The 19523-nt window shown below is 48.2% G+C and overlaps 1 protein-coding gene across 1 annotated transcript in view; it reads right to left on the bottom strand.

The window, feature by feature from the left end:
• SCUBE3 (signal peptide, CUB domain and EGF like domain containing 3) overlaps positions 1-11764 on the bottom strand; it is a gene marked incomplete at both ends in the record, with an annotated part of 56200 nt that extends 44436 nt beyond the window's left edge. Inside the window, one exon of the mRNA XM_079712632.1 lies at positions 11400-11764. Coding sequence (XP_079568758.1) covers positions 11400-11764 — 365 coding nt within the window. The remainder of the gene's footprint in view (positions 1-11399) is intronic.
• Between the last annotated feature and the right edge of the window lie 7759 nt (positions 11765-19523).

Here is a 19523-nt window from a genome sequence, read left to right as displayed (position 1 = left end):
TGTCCCCACAGCGGGTCCAGTGAACCCTTGAGGGCCGGTCACTTGATTTGACAACAGCTCCAGGCTGGGTGGGCACACACTCACCCAAGGGGGGCATCTTCATTCCCAGCCACACTAGACTGCACTCTGTGCCTGGTGTCCCAGGGCTTGAAATTCCTGCCACCAGAGAGGCATTCCTTTGTGATTATTCTTACCCTCGGGTGGTTCCTCTGTTAAAATGCAGGTAATTCCTTGGAGTAGATCACCTGTGTCCAGGTTCTTATCTTGAGTCACAGCCTCTGGGGTATTAACCTACCAATGGTCAACTAATTCCTGAGCTGTTACAGTCCCAAATGGGATTCTGTATCGGAAAATGATTTCAACTTTGTGAAGAGAAATATATAAGCAAAGGATTATTCTTAGTGTTAAAAGGTGTTAGCAGTTATGTGTTCCATTTTACTGAAATGGGTTTTGAAATAAGCCCCAAAGGAGTGAACCTCTAAGGGTGGAGTTACAAACTACAAAATAAGTTTTAAAATATTTAAGATGCCAGGGGAAGGTACTTTCCCTCCCAAAGCCCACTGCTCTAGTGACCATCAACTCACCAAGTGGCCAGCTCTGACCCCTGGAGTCTTGGAGTAAAGAAGGTCTGTTGATGTGACTGTGCTGTTGATGCGGAAGCTTAGAACCAGGAAGAGTCTTGGAAGCCTCTTTTACTGCAGATAAGGAAGCCGAGGCCCAGAGAGAGAAAGCTGTTCGCTCATCTAAACTGGGGGAGCCTAAGTAGAAAAGTAAGCAGGGGCTAAAGTAGCTCGGGGAGGCAGGGGGCCAGGAGGGGTCAGAAGGCAGAGGGAACCACAGGTGTGTTAAGGACACTGCACAGCACTCTCAGCAGTGCTGGCCCTGTGCACACGCAGCAGAGGCAGATGAGTCCCCTCAGCCCCTCACCCCGGCTGCCCCTCCTTGCCTGGGGCCACTCCGCCAAGGGGAGGCCTCCCATGCCGGGCCTCGGCCCACACAGAGAAAGTCAGAAACAACGCCACTAAACTGAAAACATTTTTGTCTTTCTCCACGGAACAATGGCCATTAATAGCCATGGAACTGGAGCAGCAATGGAACGTGAACCCCAGGGGCTTGGGAGCCTGGAGGGCTGTGGGGGTGGCGGGACGGAAGCCTGGGGACAGCTTCTGCCCACCACCTCCTCCCATCACCCACCTGCAGCCCAGTCCCTTTGAGACACTTCTGGTGGCAGTTGACTTTTCCATTTGGAACACCGCTTGACCCGCACCCCTCATGCTCTAGTGGGGGCTCTGAGGGGCTGTTCAGGCCATCCTCCTACCCACCCTGGCAGTGCCCTGGACATTTGCCACAGACACTCGCCACACACCAGGAAACCGGAAACCACAACCAGGGGACGGCTTAAAACGGCCTCTCGACTCCCTGAACTGGGTATCCCTGGCTCCCTGAGAAGCCCTGCAGCCCCCTGCTGGGGAGCGGGCAGGGCTGCATGGGTGACCTGGAGGCCAGGGACTGCCCCCCCCACCCGGTCCCCTCACTGCAGGCACCCCCAGCGTGGGCTCTTCTGGGGGCTGCTGAGGCAATGAGGCCCGCCAAGAGCGAGAGCAGGAGATGACGCATTTTTCTGCAGCCACAAGTTGCTTTTGACGAGTACGCCCCATTGGGGAGCAACCGAAGCCTCATCCCACCCAGCATGGCTTTTGTCTGCACCACATATTTGTCTTATTTGGAAGATTTTTGTGGGTTTTCTCATCTTTCTCCAGCGCTCACTGTCTCGCAGGGGATGGTGGGGCTGAGGGAGGGCGATCTGGGGCCCCCCGCCTGGTGGTCTACGGCACACTTGGAGATGGGGGAGAAATGTCGTGCCCCTCACAACACCCTCTGCGCCCCAATGGGCATCCTGGACCCAGGCCACACGCCTCTTCCCTGTGGCACGTGTGCCTCTCCTGGTCTTTCCCCGGCACTTTCCTCTCTGTCTTCTCCTCTCAGCTTCCTCAGTTCCTGCGGCAGCATCGCTTTTTATCCCTTCACATCCCCTTCCGCCTGACCCCTTGTAATTTCGTACCTCCTGGCCTTTGCCCATACTTGTCCTCCCCCTTAGAGCACTTCCCCTTTTTTTCTACCTGTCTGAATTCTGAAGTATCTCTTAGGGCCTGTTGCCATCTCATCTCCTTCTTGGTGCCCTCCTGGACTACTTTACCCCTTGGTAGGATCTCCTGCTTCTGAACTCCAAAAATGTGTGTTTTCTATCCCTTTGGTGATTCCAAACACCCCCTGCCTCTGTACCATCTGCCCAGCGACATGGCAGAGGCCATGGTTTTCATTCTTTGGTTTCTCCCCCAGTTATGCCTTGTATAAAGCGATTGCTCAATTAATATGTGTTTGTTTGCGGCTTCTCAAGGGCTGGCCATGGACCAAATTAGAGAATCTCAGTTGATGGAAAAGGCCAAATCTAAGGACCCATTCAGAGCTTGAATTCCTGCCAAAAGGTGTCTGGCTTCAGCTTACATGCCTCTAGTGACAGAGACCTCACTACTTCTTCGGGCAACTCATTTCGTCTCCTGATAGCTCTGATCACAAGAAAGTTCTTTCTCATTTTGAACTAATACCTGCCACCTCTGGCTTTCCCCACCCTACGCCCAGCTAGACCACAAAACTATTTCAGTCCCCTAGCCTCAAAACTACCCTTCAGATATTTCAAGGCAGCCATCTCCTACCTCTGCAGTCTTTTCTTTTCCATGGGGAAACAGCTTTTGTCATAACCCCTGGGGCTCCAATGCTTCGATGACCATGGACTTCAGCCTCATGCTGAGCCTCTCCCCAGACCCTTGCTGAACTCATTCCCCTGACAAAATTTCCCCTCCTTTGGATCAAAATGGATGTCATAACCTTTGAGATGGGGCTTGTCTCTATGTGGTAATTTGAGATGTTCTAAAGGAAGGAGCCCACTTTCTCACCAGTTTAAAACAAAAAGGGGATTAGAGGATGCCAACCAGCTGCAAATCTGGTAACTGCTTCTACATGTTAGTGAAGGACTGGCTTTCCATACATCTCAATGGCTGTCTCTTAGGTAATTTATGTGCATATTAATATAGGTATTTCAGAGGGAATACCAAATGTTTTAAACCAAAGGGGTGACTCATGGTGGCATTTCAGGCTGGTGAGGTATTCTGTGACAAGTGAGTCCTGTGTTGCCTGGCCTGCCTCTCCCCTGATCCTCTTGTGGGTGATGGAGAACCTCCAAGCCCAGGTACATTTGCATTAGGACCAGGCACTTCTCAAGGGGTTGCGCCTTCCAGCTCCCAGCCCCCATAACCTGCATTGATTATTGGAACTTATGCTTTGCTGCCTTGTATAGTTCACTATTTTTCTTAAGTATCTGTGTCTTGTAGCAAATGAAGAACTCCTTGAGGTAAATGACAGGGATCTTAACATATTCTCATCGACGTTCCGTCTCTTAATCATGGTGATGCTTACACAAATGTATGCATTTATTGAAACTCATCAAACTGTATGCTTAAAATGGTTGCACTTCGTTGTTTGTGAATTATACTTGGATGAAAGTGGTTTTAAAAAAATGTGTTCATGTCCCTTACAGAGTCTAGAGCCGTATCCTGCTCACACCTGGATTCACGTGCATTTGTGGATTGATTTACTGAGTTAAGCTGTACCTAGAGCTATAGTCAAGAGCCATCTTAGCTTGTATACCCAACCACCAGCTTGACATGGCTCCTCAAACAGCGTGGCTGAAGTAACACTCTGCATTCTCTGGCCTTGCCTCCAGCCTGGTCTTTCTACCCAGTGAGTCAGGCCCAAATCAAGGAGACATACTCGATTCCTCACCCAGCCTATCTTGCAGGATTGCTTCAATATGACCGTTACCATCACTAGTATTGCTACATTACAGGTCCCTCATATACCAGCTGCCTCACCAGTCTTGCCAATTGCTCACTTTGAGAGTTGAAGGCTTCTCCCTGAACCCTTGAATGTGAGGGCAGCACTGTTACCCAACGTTGATGCACCAGACCATGGCTGTTGCTCGGAGCCTCCCAGCCACCCTGTTCCAGAAGCCATGTGCCAGTTGTTCTGCCTAATGGGCTACTGCCCCTGGGCCAAGGTTCTAATCACCTAGCCTGAGTTAGGGCTTAAGGTGTCTGGGGCCCTTGGATGCTAGGCCCTGTTCTACCCAAGTGCCTGGCTTCTTTTTCTTGTCCTGCACTCATGAGTGTGTCCTTAGAAAGGAAGATAATAGCTGCCTGTTGGAAGCAGGATGGGGCGATTTCTGTTTGCCTCTTTATGTTTTCCAGTCTATTCTAATGATTCCTGAGTGAGTGCGTCTATCTTGCCTACCAGACTGCAAGTTCCCTGAGGGCAGGGTCTGAGTCCTACCCCTCTTCATTACCCTCTACTTTTAGCTGTGTGCCTGGCATATAGTTGGTGTTCGATAAACATTTATGGACTGATTAATGAGTTTGATTTCATGAAAACTATGGGAGAGATGTCTTGCACTCATCCAACAGTATCAGGTGTTGGAGAGGCTGCAGAGAGACCGGAAGGCTTCTGTGCAGTGTGACTTGATCCAACCGTCTTGGAGAGCTATTTGGCAATATCTTGTCAAGTGGAAAATGCCCACCAAAGTCTTTACTCTGGAGACACTGTCTCTTGCATGTGCATAAGAATGCTCATGGCAGTGCTGTATGGAATCACAAAAAGGTAGAGGTGACCTATATGTCCATCCACAATGGACATTGTGGTGGCCACAATGGACTATATACAGCACAGAATCGATCACAGCTTCACTCATTGATGTGGATGACTCTCTGAAACATATAGTAGATCAAAAAAGAAAATTGCAGATGGATATGTACAGTATGATACCACTTATATGGCCTTAAAATAAATGTAAAACAATACTATATATTGTTAGTTATGTACACTAGGTCTCAGGACAGGCTGAGTGGGGCTCAGGGCACAGTTCACCCCTCTGCAAAGGATATATATAATATGTATATAGTAAGATATAGAGATATTTGATAAACATCAAATTCAGGAGAATGGTCACCTTGGTGGGTAGGTGCGGGGGGAGAACAGAGAGAGGTATCTGAGTCAGGCACACAGAGGGTTTCACCAGTTTTGGCAAAGTGATATTTTCTAGGTCGGGTGGTGGCAAGTACATGGTGTTTGTGATGTAATTCTTTATTTTGTGGTCATCATTACTGTTGTTCACCAGACATTTGTGGCTCCTTCTCTTCTAAGCACATAGTAGGATTGCAATTTCTGGTTCTCTGTGGCTGGGAGGGAGCCTGTGACCAGCTCTGGCCAATGAGTTGTGAGCTAGACCATTAAGTTGCCTTTTTGAGACCCTCCAGATTTCTCTTTTGCTTCTGACAATGTTTGAGATGTTGGCTGTTCCATCAGCCTGGGTTCCTGAGTGATTTCAGTGAGCAGAGGCCTCTGCTCATCCTTGAAGGACATGTAGCAGAAGGAGGAAGCAGCAAATAGCAGAAACAGAAGCAGAAGTGTGTTAAGTCAGTGAGATACTGGGGTTGTTTGTTACTGCAGCAACATCTAGACTATTCTGACTGATACATACCTTTTAGTGTGCCTAAATATTTCAATTAAAAAATGAAATGATAGGACTTCCCTGGCAGTCCAGTGATTAAGACTCCACAATTCCATTGCCGGGGACGTGGGTTAGGTCCCTGGTTGGGGAACTAAGATCCCACATGCCGTGTGGTGCGGCCTAAACAAAACAAACAAACAAACAAACAAAATGAAATAAGGGGAAACATCCATGCCTTTTAAGCAAGTGCCAAAATTTGACAAGAGAAGGAAGCATAGGAGAGAAGAAGGCCTGCAAGGTTTCATTTCGATTGCTGTTTCCTTTAAAAAAAAAAAAAAAGCCATTTCCTAATATCCTTTTTTTAAAAGACTTTTTTAATATTAATTTATTTAATTTATTTATTTTTGTCTGTGTCGTGTCTTCATTGCTGCACGCGGGGGCTACTCTTCATTTTGGTGCGCGGGTTTCTCACTGCGGTGGTTTTTCATTGCGGGAGCACGGGCTCTAGGCACGTGGGCTCAGTAGTTATGGCGCGGCAGGCTCTAGAGCGCAGGCTCAGTAGTTGTGGCGCACGGGCTTAGTTGCTCCGCGGCATGTGGGATCTTCCTGGACCAGGGCTCAAACCCATGTCCCCTGCATTGGCAGGCGGATTCTTAACCACTGCGCCACCAGGGAAGCTTCTCCTAATATCTTTTTGCCCCTCAAGTGGTGGCAATGGATAAGCTCAGCAATGAATCAGGGAGGCTTGAGGCTGTAGTGCCCCTGACATTTCATTACACCTTCTTTAGAAACCCATTTAGCGCCACTGTGCTTTCCCTTGGCCAGGCCTCAGCTTCAGGAAACAAGCCCAGCCATTGCTGGGTATTAGACACCTGCAAGGCAGACTTGGCTTGGCACATTCTCCAGGCTTCTGAGTCCATCCTCCCACCCTCCCCACTCCCCTAAGCTGCAGGAACATCAGTCAGAGCAGATACATGAGATCAGAGCAGACAGGATGTGAGGAGGTTCTCGCCTTAGGTGCCTGGCAAGAAAGGGAGCCCAGGCTCCCAGGAGTTTGGGGCCAAATAGCTCTGTCACACACAGTCTGGAGCCCACTGACACTTTAAACATGAGCCTCCTGCCTTCTGGCCTCTGCTCCAGAGGAAGTGTTCCTGGATTACCTTGACTAGAGGGGAGGGGAGAAGGAGCTGCAGGGAATACTTGGATTTCTATGGTGCTTTTCTTCCTGAAGCTTCAAAAGATTTTCCCTTCTCTGATCTCCTGTGGCCTCCCCCAGAAACAGGGCAAGGAGAGGAAGATCCTCTCATTTCCTAGTCCAGGTGAGGAAATGGGAGCCCAGAGAGGGTAAGCAAATGGCCTGTGGTCACAGAGCAGGACAAGGGTATGATTCTGGTGGGTGAGGGTGTCGTCTTCAGCCCCATATCCCCCACCCTGGTCCTAGGCCCATCCTGCTGGGCTGGCTGATCTCTCTGTGTGGGCAGCAGCTTCTGTGCTCTCAAAGTTTCCGTTGCAGAGGGGTGAGCTGGGCCCTGTGTCCCCACTCAGCCTGTCCTGTGGCCTGAGCACTGAGGGGGAGGAGGATCCAGGAGAGGCTAAGGTCAGCCTCCTGCCCACAGAGCAGTGACGAGAGGTTGGCCACGAGCCCTGTGGTCCCGCCACTGGGAGGTCAGGCCAGGGAGGCTGCCAGAACACCAGGGCTGAAGAAGGTCCAGATAACGCAACTGGGGCAGCCTCTGTGGGTGGAAATGACATTTCTTGGTTTTAAATAGCTCCATCTCCCTGGAGCCCCAGAGCCTCAGCGGGGCTATTAATTCCTGGACTCCGAGGGCTGCACGGCCCCGTCATTCTGTTTGCACAAGCTGTGTAAGATCTCAGGCATTTTTCCTGCCACCCATCTCCCCACCTCCCTTCAGTTTTCCTGCGCAATTTCAACAAGGGGTTAGTTTATTTCTAGTAATGGGCCTGGGCTTTGAGCTGACCACATACGTATTTTGTCCTTCTTACAAGTGACACGGCTCAAGTCAGCAAACTATTGAGGGTTTTCTTTGTAAGCTGTTGTCTCCTACAATGAAAGGTAATGTGTATACACGTGAAAGGCAAAAGTAGAGGCCATATCTACGCAGGTATGCATGTGTATACCCAGTTAATTAATCAATCGTTTAATCATTCAACCAATATATTAATCCCCCAGATATTTGTTTGAGTGCCTACTATGTTTCAGGCACTGTGCTAGTTCTGGGTACACAGGGTAAATGAGAGTCCTAACTGATTAAACAACTGTTACCACCTCCATGCCTGCCGCTAGGGGTGTCTCCTGCCTGGTTGGGCATCCCAGTCAATAGATCCATGTGGCTCTGAATCCTGCTCATCATCACTAAACCCCAGCTCGTGCCATGCTGAGAATGACGAAGAGGAAAAGACAGGTGGATACAGCAAGTACTCGATGTAGAAAATTGACAGGTCATGGTGGCTGGTTGGCTGGAGATATATGAATTGGTGACAATTCCAAAGTATTCAGCCTAAGGACAGGGAGAATTGGAGAATGGCAAAGACAGATGCTTGGACTTGGGAGGGGCCATTTGCCTCAGTTAGGAATTGTATCAGATTGCTGATAAAAGTCCATTCACAGTGGCCTAAGCACATGGGGTTTCTTCTCTCACATAAAAGTCCACAGCTCTGGGACTTCCCTGGTGGCACAGTGGTTAAGAATCCACCTTTCAATGCAGGGGACACGGGTTTAAGCCCTGGTCCAGGAAGATCCCACATGCCGCGGAGCAACTAAGCCCGTGTGCCACAACTACTGAGCCTGTGCTCTAGAGCCTGCGAGCCACAACTACTGAAGCCCGTGCGCCTAGAGCCCGTGCTCCACAACAAGAGAAGCCCCCGCAATGAGAAGCCCGCACACTGCAACGACAGCAACGAAGATGGAACGCAGCTAAAAACAAACAAACAAATAAATTTATATTTTGAAAAAAGTCCACAGCTCTAGAGCTAGTGCAGCAGCTGCATAGTCGCTGGGATCCTTCCATCTTTCTGCTCTGTCATCCTCACGTTCTCCTCATGGCCCAAAATAGCTCCTGGAGTTCCACTCATTACATCTGAATTCCAGAAAGAGAGATAGAAGAAGGATAGAAAGACAAAAATGGTATATGGTCTCCACCCTTTTAAGGAACCTACCTAGAAATCCTCTGTCACCCCCCACTTGCCTCTCATTAACCAAAACTTAGTCACATGGCTACACCAAGCTTCAAGGGGGACATGGAAATGTAATTTTTTAGGAGGGTGTGTTGCCCAGGGCTCTGTTACTAGTGAAGGAGGGAAGGACTGACACTGGGAAGCAACCAGCAGTTTTTGGATGGCTTGAATAGATACATGCTGACTTGAATTGAGTCAGGAGAAAAGACAAGGAACTGTGTTTGGGGGCATGAAGAGTTTGCAGTGAGGATGAAACATCCTATTCGAAACAGAGGAGTGGAACATATGCGAAGGGAGGACTGAATACGTAGGTTCTCTGGTCAGCCACAGAGCGATAAGAAAACCATGGCTCAAGTGAAAGCCCATGGCTGAGCCTGGGTCAAGAATACAACATAGGGGAAAGAGAAGAAAGAGCAGCTTGCAGAAGAAAAAAATTACAGAACATCATTTGTCAATTCTCATTGTGTGATTTCATCCTGGCTCACCCAGCCTCCCAGTCAGTCTGTAGGATCTTTGAAGGCACACACTGAAGCTCCCACCTTGGGGCAGCTTCAGACAGCACCTGTTAAATACAGCTGCCTGGTTCTCCCCAGTGCCCAGGTTGAGCCTTTCAAGGACACCCACAGGGAAGACACATCTACCTGCTCCTCCTCACGCAGGTGCACACTGCTCAGACCTGGCTGACATTTAGACCTCGTTGGGGAATTCTGGAACCGAAGAGTGGGGGCCTGCCCTGTAAAGAGGGAGCAGGGGCATGGGAGGGGACTCCCCTTTTGCTATGTAAACCCTCAAGAAGTTTCTCCTAGAGGATTTAGATCAGTGATTCTCAACCATGGGCAGTTTTGCCCTGCAGGGGACATTTGGCCAGGTCTGAGAAATTTTTTTTTTTTTTTTTTTTTTGCGATACGCGGGCCTCTCACTGTTGTGGCCTCTCCCCGTTGTGGAGCCTGTGCACCGGACACGCAGGCTCAGCGGCCATGGCTCACGGGCCCAGCTGCTCCGTGGCATGTGGGATCTTCCCGGACGGGGGCACGAACCCGTGTCCCTTGCATCGGCAGGCGGACTCTCAACCACTGCGCCACCAGGGAAGCCCCTGAGAACATTTTTGATTGTTATGACTGGGGGAGTAGGGTGTGCTATTGACCTTTAGTGGGCAGAGGCCACAGATACTGCTAAACAGCCAACAAAGCACAGGACAGCGCCCCCCCTCCAACAAAGAATTATCCTATCTAAAATATGAAGAGTGAGTGACGAGGTTGCAAAACCTTGGTTTGTGTGAGTCTGATTACTGGGCCCACAGGGAACAAATAATCCCAGGTTCACCCAGACCCATGCAATGTTGATTGACATTCAAGCCAACCCTAGGCCTCTGAAAGGCCTACTTAACCACCAGAGGAAAGACTCAAGCTATGCTTATCATAATTGACTACCATTTATTGACCATCTACTACACCCCAGGTTCTTTACATAAATTACTGCCAAGCATTTCAGCAATTATAAAAAAGTTTGTGGCATAATCATCATTATCCCTGTTTCACAGATGAACTAACTGAGGCTCGGGGGGGCGGTTAGGAGACTCAATAGCTCACAGCTAGTAAATGACCCCAAAGCCCACTTACTTTCCATTCCCCACGTGACTGTTATATTTGTTACAATCCTATTACTACATGTATCTTCTTATGGTCTCATCTTTTGAAAGCTCATAATTGGATGTGACAAATGAGGGAACTCTTTACTAACTAGACCATTCCATTAACCATAGCACATCCTTCTCCAGCCATTCTGGGCAAACGGGAATTTCTGTGCTTAAAAGATATCAAGATGTAACAGGAGGATGCAGTTTTTGGAAAAGCAAAGCTAAGTGGCCACCAAGCAGTTGAAGATACACTCAAGTTCATTAAGGAGTTAGGCAAGTACAAATTAAAGTAATGGGGAGATACCTCAGGGTGGTCCCAGGCAACTGGTAGAAATCACCAAGCACTGTGCCACCTATTACTTCTGGGTGTGGGGAAAAGGGCATCATTCATTGTTGGTGGGGACATGAGCTGTTAGATCTTTTGCAAAAGCAGTCTGCAATATCTTCTAAAATTAAGCCCAGGGACACTTCAACCCAGCAATCCCACTTCTGGGCACATGTAGGTAGGTCACAGGAGTTTTATCACACTGTGGCTCAGAGCAGCAAAAAGCTGGAAACAGTCGATGACTGTCAGAAGGGGGTGGCTTGATAAATTAATAAAGGTGAGTTTTATTGTATGTAAATAATAGTAATAATAATTTTTAAAAGATTGCTATACAACCACTACAGTTCCTATGATAATAGAAAAATATGTTTAACAAGATTCCATTTATATGCATTTGTGTATATGTAAATATATATAGAGAGATTTGCATAGGCTTATATGAACATGGAGAAAAGTATAGAAAGGTTCATTCTAGGTTCTTAGCATGGGTTTCCTGGGGATGGAGATGCTGCTGGGGTGGGGACCAATGAAGACTCAAGAAAAAAGGAAAACAAAAGAAAAAAGAACAGACTTTAACATAATGTGTGATATGACCAAATGTATGCACTTATGCAACATTTATGAATGTGGAGGTACGTATACATTTAATTTAAAATTAAAAAAACGTTAATTCTCCAACGGGCCGAGCCGGGGAGGAGGCAGGGGTCTCCCGCCGAGCTCGCGGCTCGCGCTCCCCGGGGGGTGGCGGCGGAGGCTGCGCGTTCCCGGGCGATGAGCGGGGGCGTGCCCGACTGGTCCCGGCGCCTGCGGGCGCGTTGCGCCTGCACCTCGTCGGGGCGTGGAATCCCTCACCTGGAGGGAAGCAGACGTCGGCCGGCCGGCCGCCCGCCCGGGAGACCGCGCGGGGATTTTCCAGTGGGGGCGGAGGCTCCTGAAAGGCTCCTTGTCGGCCGGCGAGGCTCAGAGACAGCGGGGACAGCGAGGCGTGGGGGTGGGGAGACCCCAGCTGGTCACCGCGAGGGCTGCGCCTCGGATCCCCTGGCCGCATGTCAGCCCTGAAGCTCAGCGAGAGGCCAGAAGCCCCTATTCAGCGCAGAGGCGAGTATTACCAGCAAGGGGGGCTGTGAGCTCACGCCCAGCTCGCCACAGAATTTGCGCCTCATTTTAGAGGCCAGTAGTGGCTTGGACCCGCCCTGGGAGTTGTTCCTGTTTGTGGCTCCCCCTCCCTGGGGCCTAACACCGTGCCTGGCACTTTACAGGGCCTTCAGCAGGCAATATTAGGGAACACCCCCCTGACTCCCGGGCTCCATAGCCATGTACTCCCTCCAGAACCCTGGGAGCATTCCTGTACCGTCAGCATCCCACCTGATGGGCTTGAGCATTATGCTTCTCTCAGCCTGTGTCCTGCGCCTGCACCTCCACCCCACCCCGGGGCTGCCTGGAGGACAGGAACGTAACAGACAAGTTTGACCACTTGCTGCCCAACACAGGGTAGGTGTCTTTCACCAAAATTTACTGTGGCAGGGCAGAGAAAGAGGACATGAGTCAAGGGGTTCTCTCCATGTTCTTTGAATGAAAATCTAATTAGGTCTTAGATATTCTGTTGTCTTTACCAAGAGAGAAACTTAGAAATGTAGCCTGAGCTCTGAGCCTGGTGGCAGGAGGGTTGAGATGTGACAAAACTTGTAGCGAAAGAAAGGAAGGAAAGAAGGACGGGAGGGAGGAAGGAAGAAAGAAAGAAAAAGAAAACTGGAGCACAAAGTTTAAAGGTTGAGTCAAGGGGGCCAAGAAGCCTCCCCTGTTCCCTTGCCCTGGGTTGTTTGCCAGGAGAAAGGAAAATACTTCCAGAAAGCCCAAATTGGGGTTTAGTGGCTCCAAGGAAAAATTTTCTACCTGGAACTAAAGCAAGAACTAGGCTGCAAACCAAAATCTTCTAACTTCCTCTGTTGCCAGAGAATTGCAAGAGAGAAGCAGCAGGGAGGTGGGGGATGGGGGGATGGAAAGAACCCTGGACTTGGGGTCAAGGTCTGGATTTGAGCTGTGGTCTCAGCCACTTAGATCAGCCCCTTAGCCTTGAGGCTTGACTTCTCTGAACCTCAGTTTCATCATCTCTAGTCTAATAATAATAATCCCATTTCATTCACATGACAATCTACTAATAGATGGATGACTACCTATCTCAGTTCCCTATATGCAACAGGTCGTCAGCTAAAGGGTGCAGGTCAAAAAGATACTTGCATGGCAATGTTCACTGCAGCATTATTTACAACAGCCAAAGATGGAAACAACCCAAATGTCCATCAGTAGATGAATGGATAAACAAAACTTGGTATATCCATACAATGGACTACTATTCAGCCATCAAAAGGATGAAATTCTGATCCATGCTACAACACGGATGAACCTTGAAAACATTATGCCAAGTGAAAGAAGTCAGGCACAAAAGGATAAATACTGTATGATTCCACTTATATGCGGTACCTAGAGCAGACAAATTCCTAGAGACAGAAAGTAGAACAGAAGTCACCAGGGGCTGAAGAGAGGGGAAATGGTTAGTCACTGCTTAATGGGTACGGATTTTCTGTTTGGGATGATGAAAACATTTTGGAAACAGATAGTGGTGATGGTTGCACAGCAGTGTGATGGTAATTAATGCCGATGAGTTATGCACTTAAAAATAGTTAAAATGGCAAATGGTATATATATTTTACCACAATAAAAAATCTTTTTTTTGTTGTTTTTTTGGCTGTGCTGGGTCGTCATTGTGGTGTGCGGGCTCTTTGTGGCACGCGGGCTTCTCTATTTGTGGTGCGTGGGCTCAGTAGTTGCAGCACGCAGGCCCAGTTGCCCCACAGTGTGTGGGATCTTAGTTCCCTGACCAGGGATCGAACCCACATCCCCCGCACTGGAAGGTGGACTCTCAACCACTGGACCACCAGGGAAGTCCACACAATAAAAATCTTTGAAAGGGGGGTGGGATCCTGATTGTGAAAAGAAAGTTCTGTTTTTAGCAGCATTTTTGTGATAGCTCCCAACTGGACACAGCCCAAATGTCCATCTGCAGTAGAATGGATGAAGTGTTGTCTATTCACATACTAGAATGCTAGGCAGTCTTGAGAATAAATGACAACCACACACAACGATCTGGGTGGATCTGACAGACGTGATGTTGAGTGAAAGAAGCCGGACACGAAAGAGAATGTCCTGTACGATTCCATTTATGCAAAGTTCAAAAACAGGCAAAACGAATCTATGGTGCTAGAGGTCAGGATAGGGTTCCCGGTGGGGAGTAATTATTGGAGGGGGCACAGGGGACTTCTGGGAGCTGGCAGTGTTCTTGTTAACTGATCTAGATGCTGTTATCTGGATGTGCTCACTTTGGGAAAATTCTCCAGGCTGTTTTACACTTATCATGTGTTTTCTGTATATATGTTTGCTTCAACAAAACATTGTTTTTTAAAAATTCTTGTTCATGTCATGAATGGTGAATAGGAATGGTGAACTAGAAAGTCAAGCTACAGAAGCCTGATTTATACGCTTAATCTGTACCAAGCCAGAGAGACTATGAAACCAGATTTAAAATTCTCTACGCTGCTTGCAATTTGTACTGCTCCCACCCCCATGAGCTGTAACCAATTAGTTTTGAAATCTAAATAGCCGACTTTCCACATCTCACACTGCCAGGGACGTGGAGGGGAAGGGAGTGCACCCCAGCACCAAGAAGAGGCCCTTATCCTCAAACTCACAGCCTCTGGAGCAGAATCCACCATCCCCGTGGGCTTGCAGGTAGACAGTAGACATCCAGCAAATACTTGTGGATGGACTATGTCATAAAAATTCTTCAAGTGCACCCCTGGGATCCCACTGCCCCCAACATCAGGGAAGGGCTGTTGGCAGGGAGCTGCCTGCAAGGACTTAGGGCCTTGGGGTCTAGAGAAGAGGTTGCCCCTTCCTCCAACATCGGGAGCCCACTTCCCAGCTGCCCTACTGGACGCTGTGGGGAGAGCTGATGCAAAACATTTGACTTGTCCCTGGCTGACCCAAGTCGACTCCTGACACCAAACAACCTGGCAGTTGGGGTCTGGGGGAGAGGATAATTTATATTTTTGCTTGGTGACAAATTGCTAAATAATAGATCTGGCTGGGGTTTTGGTTTCTCCCCCAGCAGCTTGACCAATGTGTTGGCGTGTTGACTCAATCAGTAAGTTATTTTGGTCCTGTGGGGACCCAGAAGTTGGTTTCTGCTCCGGGAGGCCTTCCCCTCTCTCCTGGGTGTTTGGGCTTCCCCCAGGTGTCATGTTTGTTTGCCTGCCTGTCTGGGGCCCTGAGGGTTGAAGGAGGCAGCATGGGCCTTTGCCAGACTCCAGGTTTTCACATGGCCTGGGGCACATGGCCCTGGGGAAACAGACTCCTGCTTGCAGGGGTATTTCTCCTGCACAGCTAGTGAAGCAGCCGCCGTATCTCCTTCCTCTTCTATTTGACCCAGTAATTGCTGTCCTCCCTCTCCTTCCAGCCCTATCTGCCTTTCTCTCCACAGAAAATAGCCAGCCACTCTTTGTATTAATGACAGCAGTAGCAGCAACATAACCCCTTACGTGGGAATAGTGCTTTATGGATTATGAGACCCTTTCACAGACTCATGTCATTTGACCCTCCCCTAGCCCTCTGTTTGGGGCTGAGGCTCAGGAAGGTTTTGGGATTTACCCAAGGCCATGGACTCATAAATGTCAGAGTATATCTTTTGATTTCTGATCCCGTTTTCTCGCCTCTAACCCAAGAAGCCCCCCTGCTTTTGGAGACTGGGGCAGAGGCTGCTAGCTGCCACCCTAAATCCATTCCCCTTTCTTCCTTAGCAACAGAACCTCCATTTTATTCAAGGTAACATAGTGCCCAGGCAAAAGAAACATTCCTAGCCTCACTTGCAGCTGTGATTTGTAAGCAGGAACGTCAGGAAAACTCCTTAAAAAGGGGGCATGGACCCTTTTTACCTTATCTCACTTCCTGGAATTCAGAGATAATGGCTGGAGCTCAGCAGCCATTCTGGATAATGAGGTAACCTTGAGGATAAAAGTGACGTACTATGACTGTAAAGTAGAAATATAGAGGGGTCCCAAGTCTCAGATGACCAGAGAACTACTATGCCAGCCCGGACTTCCTACCTCTAGATTTCTTTTACATGAGAGAGAAATAAGTCTCTATTTTGTTTAAGCCACTGCTGTATGGTTTTCTGTTGAATCACTCCTGATTCAGGTACCCCATTTCTGGTGATACACAGTCTCTCCTGCACCCCTTCCTGCTTACTCATTTGGAATGCAAATGAGTAAGAACCTCATGAGAAGTAAGAACCTCATGAGAACCTCATGGTTCTCAGCTCTCATAGTTTGTATATGCTGAGCCTGGGTCATGAGAGCTATCCCAGGCAGGTACCTCTCTGGGTCTCTTGAACCTGCTGAGAGTTCTAGAGGATAATCATATTATAGAGTTTCTTCTGTTAGTTCCTATAGCTGAGTGAAACTACTGAAGGGGGAGAACACATGAAAATTCCAAGCTCTCAGCAATTTGCCTAGATTGGATCCTTCTGAGGGCAAGTTTACAAACATACTTCCAGCTACCCTTCATCCCCCCAGGCTTCCAGAGGGTGGGACAGAGAGTTCATCATTTTGGGCCTATTTCTCATCTGCACCCCTGTCCCCAGAGCACAGCAGAGAACAGTAGAGTCCATGCGTTCATGATCCCTGTCATGTGAATCCCTAGCAGTAAAACATTTTGAGCATATACCCCTAATAGATGCATGTTTGTTGACTTAAGAATTATAGAGTCCCTCCTGTTAGTCCACACATGTGGGGCTGCACGTAACTGAAAGCCCAGGCAATAGTGGCTGACTTGAGCACCTTGACTGGTCAGGCCAGGTGGGCTCTGCTTGGTGCGTCAGGTCGCGGATGTCATCAAGGGCCGGGTTCTGTCTGGCTTTCTGAAGTTCCTCCATCCTTATTGCGTAGGCTTTTGTTCTCAAGTCTGTCCCTTCAAGGTCGTGTGTTAAAATGGTGTCTGCCTTCTCAGAAAGGGGGACGGGGGCAGTGCCAGCCTGCCAAGCTCTGGCACCTGCCCCCTTTTTGAGAAGCAAAATATCTTTTCCAGAAACCTCTGGTGAACGTGTTCTTATGCCTCATTGTCCAGCACTGGGTCGCATGGCTTCATGGGTCACAGAGGAGGCTGGGAAGTTATCAGGTAACAAGGGAAAATGGAGGTGGGAATGGAATGGCTGTTGGGTGACCACCCCATAAGGTCTGCAATGCATGTGTACTACTGGGCTAATGTATTAGGTATATGATAAGACCTACGTTAAAAATAGGGACTTTAAAAGCATGAGATAAGAAGTAGACATTCTAATGTTACTTCCCACACAGTTCCTGTGGCACAAGCATCCACTTTGGAACCACTGGTGTAGCATAAAACGCACAGTCTCTGCAGCCAGAAGGATCTGAGTTTAAATCCTGTCTCTGCTATTTATTAGCTGCAACCTTGGCAAACTCCTTAATCTTGTCAAACCTCACTTTCCTCATTTGCAAAATGGGTATAGGAGTAGAACCCACCTGAGTTTTGTAACAGTGCTGGGTACCTTTTAAGAGAACAGTAAATATTAGATGTCTCCCTTTAATAACAGCTTCCCATTTATGGGCAAGGGATGGTGGTGGGGAGAGTTAAAATAGTTAAAGTATTGAAAGCGACGGTAAGTCCTCAACATCTTAATAATGTCCATCATTTAAGTGTCCAGGTGTTTTTCATTTCTATAACAACAAACGCCACGTTCTGAGGATTCCTACCAGGCCTACAGCACAGGACCAGATTCCTGCCAGTATTTTCCTAGCGTTGCCACTACCTGCTGTAAGCCCCTGATCCCATGATTTTGCTCTCTTGGCCTCAGTTTTCTCAGCTGGAATCTGGGAAGTTTGGGCTAGAAGGTGCCAAGCCTGTCCCTTCTCCTTCGGTTTAGGATATCCCCTTTGTCAGTCCTGACTCCTATGACATCTCTCTGCCTGGTCTGTCACCACTCCCACTCTCCTCCCCAAGCCCCCTGGACTTGATTTCTGAGGTCCTGCCCCTTGTGGCTTGCCTTCCCTTTCCCTGGCCTGTTCACCCATCAGTTCCCCCACCTCTGGTAACTCTGCCCATTTGAAGGTGCTCTCTATCCCAGTATCCTATGAGATTCCACTGTCTCTCTAGGGAGGAGGCGGCATGGAGGTCTGGTCTCTGCTAGAGATGAGACCTGGTTTCAGAATTTTTCCTCCCAGAAAGATTTAGAGCACTTTCAGTGTGCAAGGACTTGTCCTAAGGGCTTCATATGTTTTAACACACATAACACTAGGAGGTAGCTCCTCTTATTATTATCATCATCATCATCATTCCCCCTTTTAAAATGAGGGGAATGGGGCACAGAGAGGTTAAGTACCTTGCCCAAGGTCACACAGCTGGTAAGGGGCATAGCTGCATGTTTGCCCAGGCACTCTGGCTCTAAAGCCCATGCTCTTAACCACTATGTTAGACAATATCTAATTAATTTCTTTGTCTCTTGCGACTTTGGGCAAGTTATCTAACCTTGTCATTTTTGTAAATGTGGAACCATTTGAGAGTACATTGCAGACATCATGTCACTTCACCCTAAATATTTCAGCGTGCCTCTACCTGGCATTTCTCTATATAAACTCAGCACCTCGTCAACTCAGGAAATTTGACACTGATACAAAACTGTCATCTAATATAATGTTTATTTGCAAAATGTCCCTGTCTCAGTAATGTCCTTTGTAGCTTTTTTTTTTTCAATATAGAGTCCAGTCAAGGACCACATATTGTATTTAGTTATAATGTTTTAAAAACTTTTTAAATTGAGATATAATTCACATACTAAAAAATTCACCCTTTTAAAGTGTATAATTCAGAGGGTTTTTAGTATATTCGCAAAGTTGGGCAACTATTACTATTTCGTAATTCCAGAAAATTTTCATCATCCCCAAAAGAAACCCTGTACCCGTTAGCAGTCACTTCCCATTCCCCCGTAGCAACCACTAATCTGTTTTCCATCTCTGTGGATTTATCTATTCTGGACATTTCATATAAATGGAATCATACAATCTGTGGCCTTTTGTGTCTTGCTTCTTTCACTTAGCACAGTGTTTTCAAGGCTCATCCGTGAGATAGCCTGGATCAGAACTTCATTCCTCTTTAAGGTTGAATGATATTCCATTGTATGGATATACCACATTTTGTTTATCCATTCATCTGTTGATGGACACTTGGGTTGTTTCCACTTGTTGGCTAGTATGAACATTTTGGGGGTTCAAGCTGTTGTTCTGCAGAATGTCCCTCCATTTGGATTGTCTGATTAGTTTCAGGTTCACTGCATCTATTTTCTTAGCCTAACCAATGGCTTTCTCTCTCTGCTGAGCTCAGCCACGGCCAACGTCTCTGCCCAGCTGCGTCGCTGGCAGGTGGAACAGCCTGTTGAAGGCAGAGCTCCTCGCCTCCCCAACAAAGCAGTGCTGTGCTCATTCCCACTGCCCGCGGTGCCTGCCACTGCCCTCCCTGCCCTGTGGGCACAGAACCTCAGAGCTATTTCAGGCCCTTTCGTGGTAGACCTGGCCTGGGAAAATCTGAGGTCCTGGCGGCTAGACACAACTGCCTTCCTTAGAGGCATGAAGGTCATTCCTTGGGCTTGGCTTCTTTGGTCTGGTGGCCCAGCCCCTTGCTTCTGGTTCCCACCAACCCCCAGCAGTCAACCCCTGGCAACTAGCATGAGGGAGCAGAATACA

The sequence above is a fragment of the Hyperoodon ampullatus genome, assembly GCF_949752795.1.
Source record: "Hyperoodon ampullatus genome assembly, chromosome: 10".
NCBI classification, from domain to species: Eukaryota; Metazoa; Chordata; class Mammalia; order Artiodactyla; family Ziphiidae; genus Hyperoodon; species Hyperoodon ampullatus.
The sequence above is the reverse complement of the archived record's forward strand: the minus strand, read 5'-3'. Positions and strand labels throughout refer to the sequence as shown.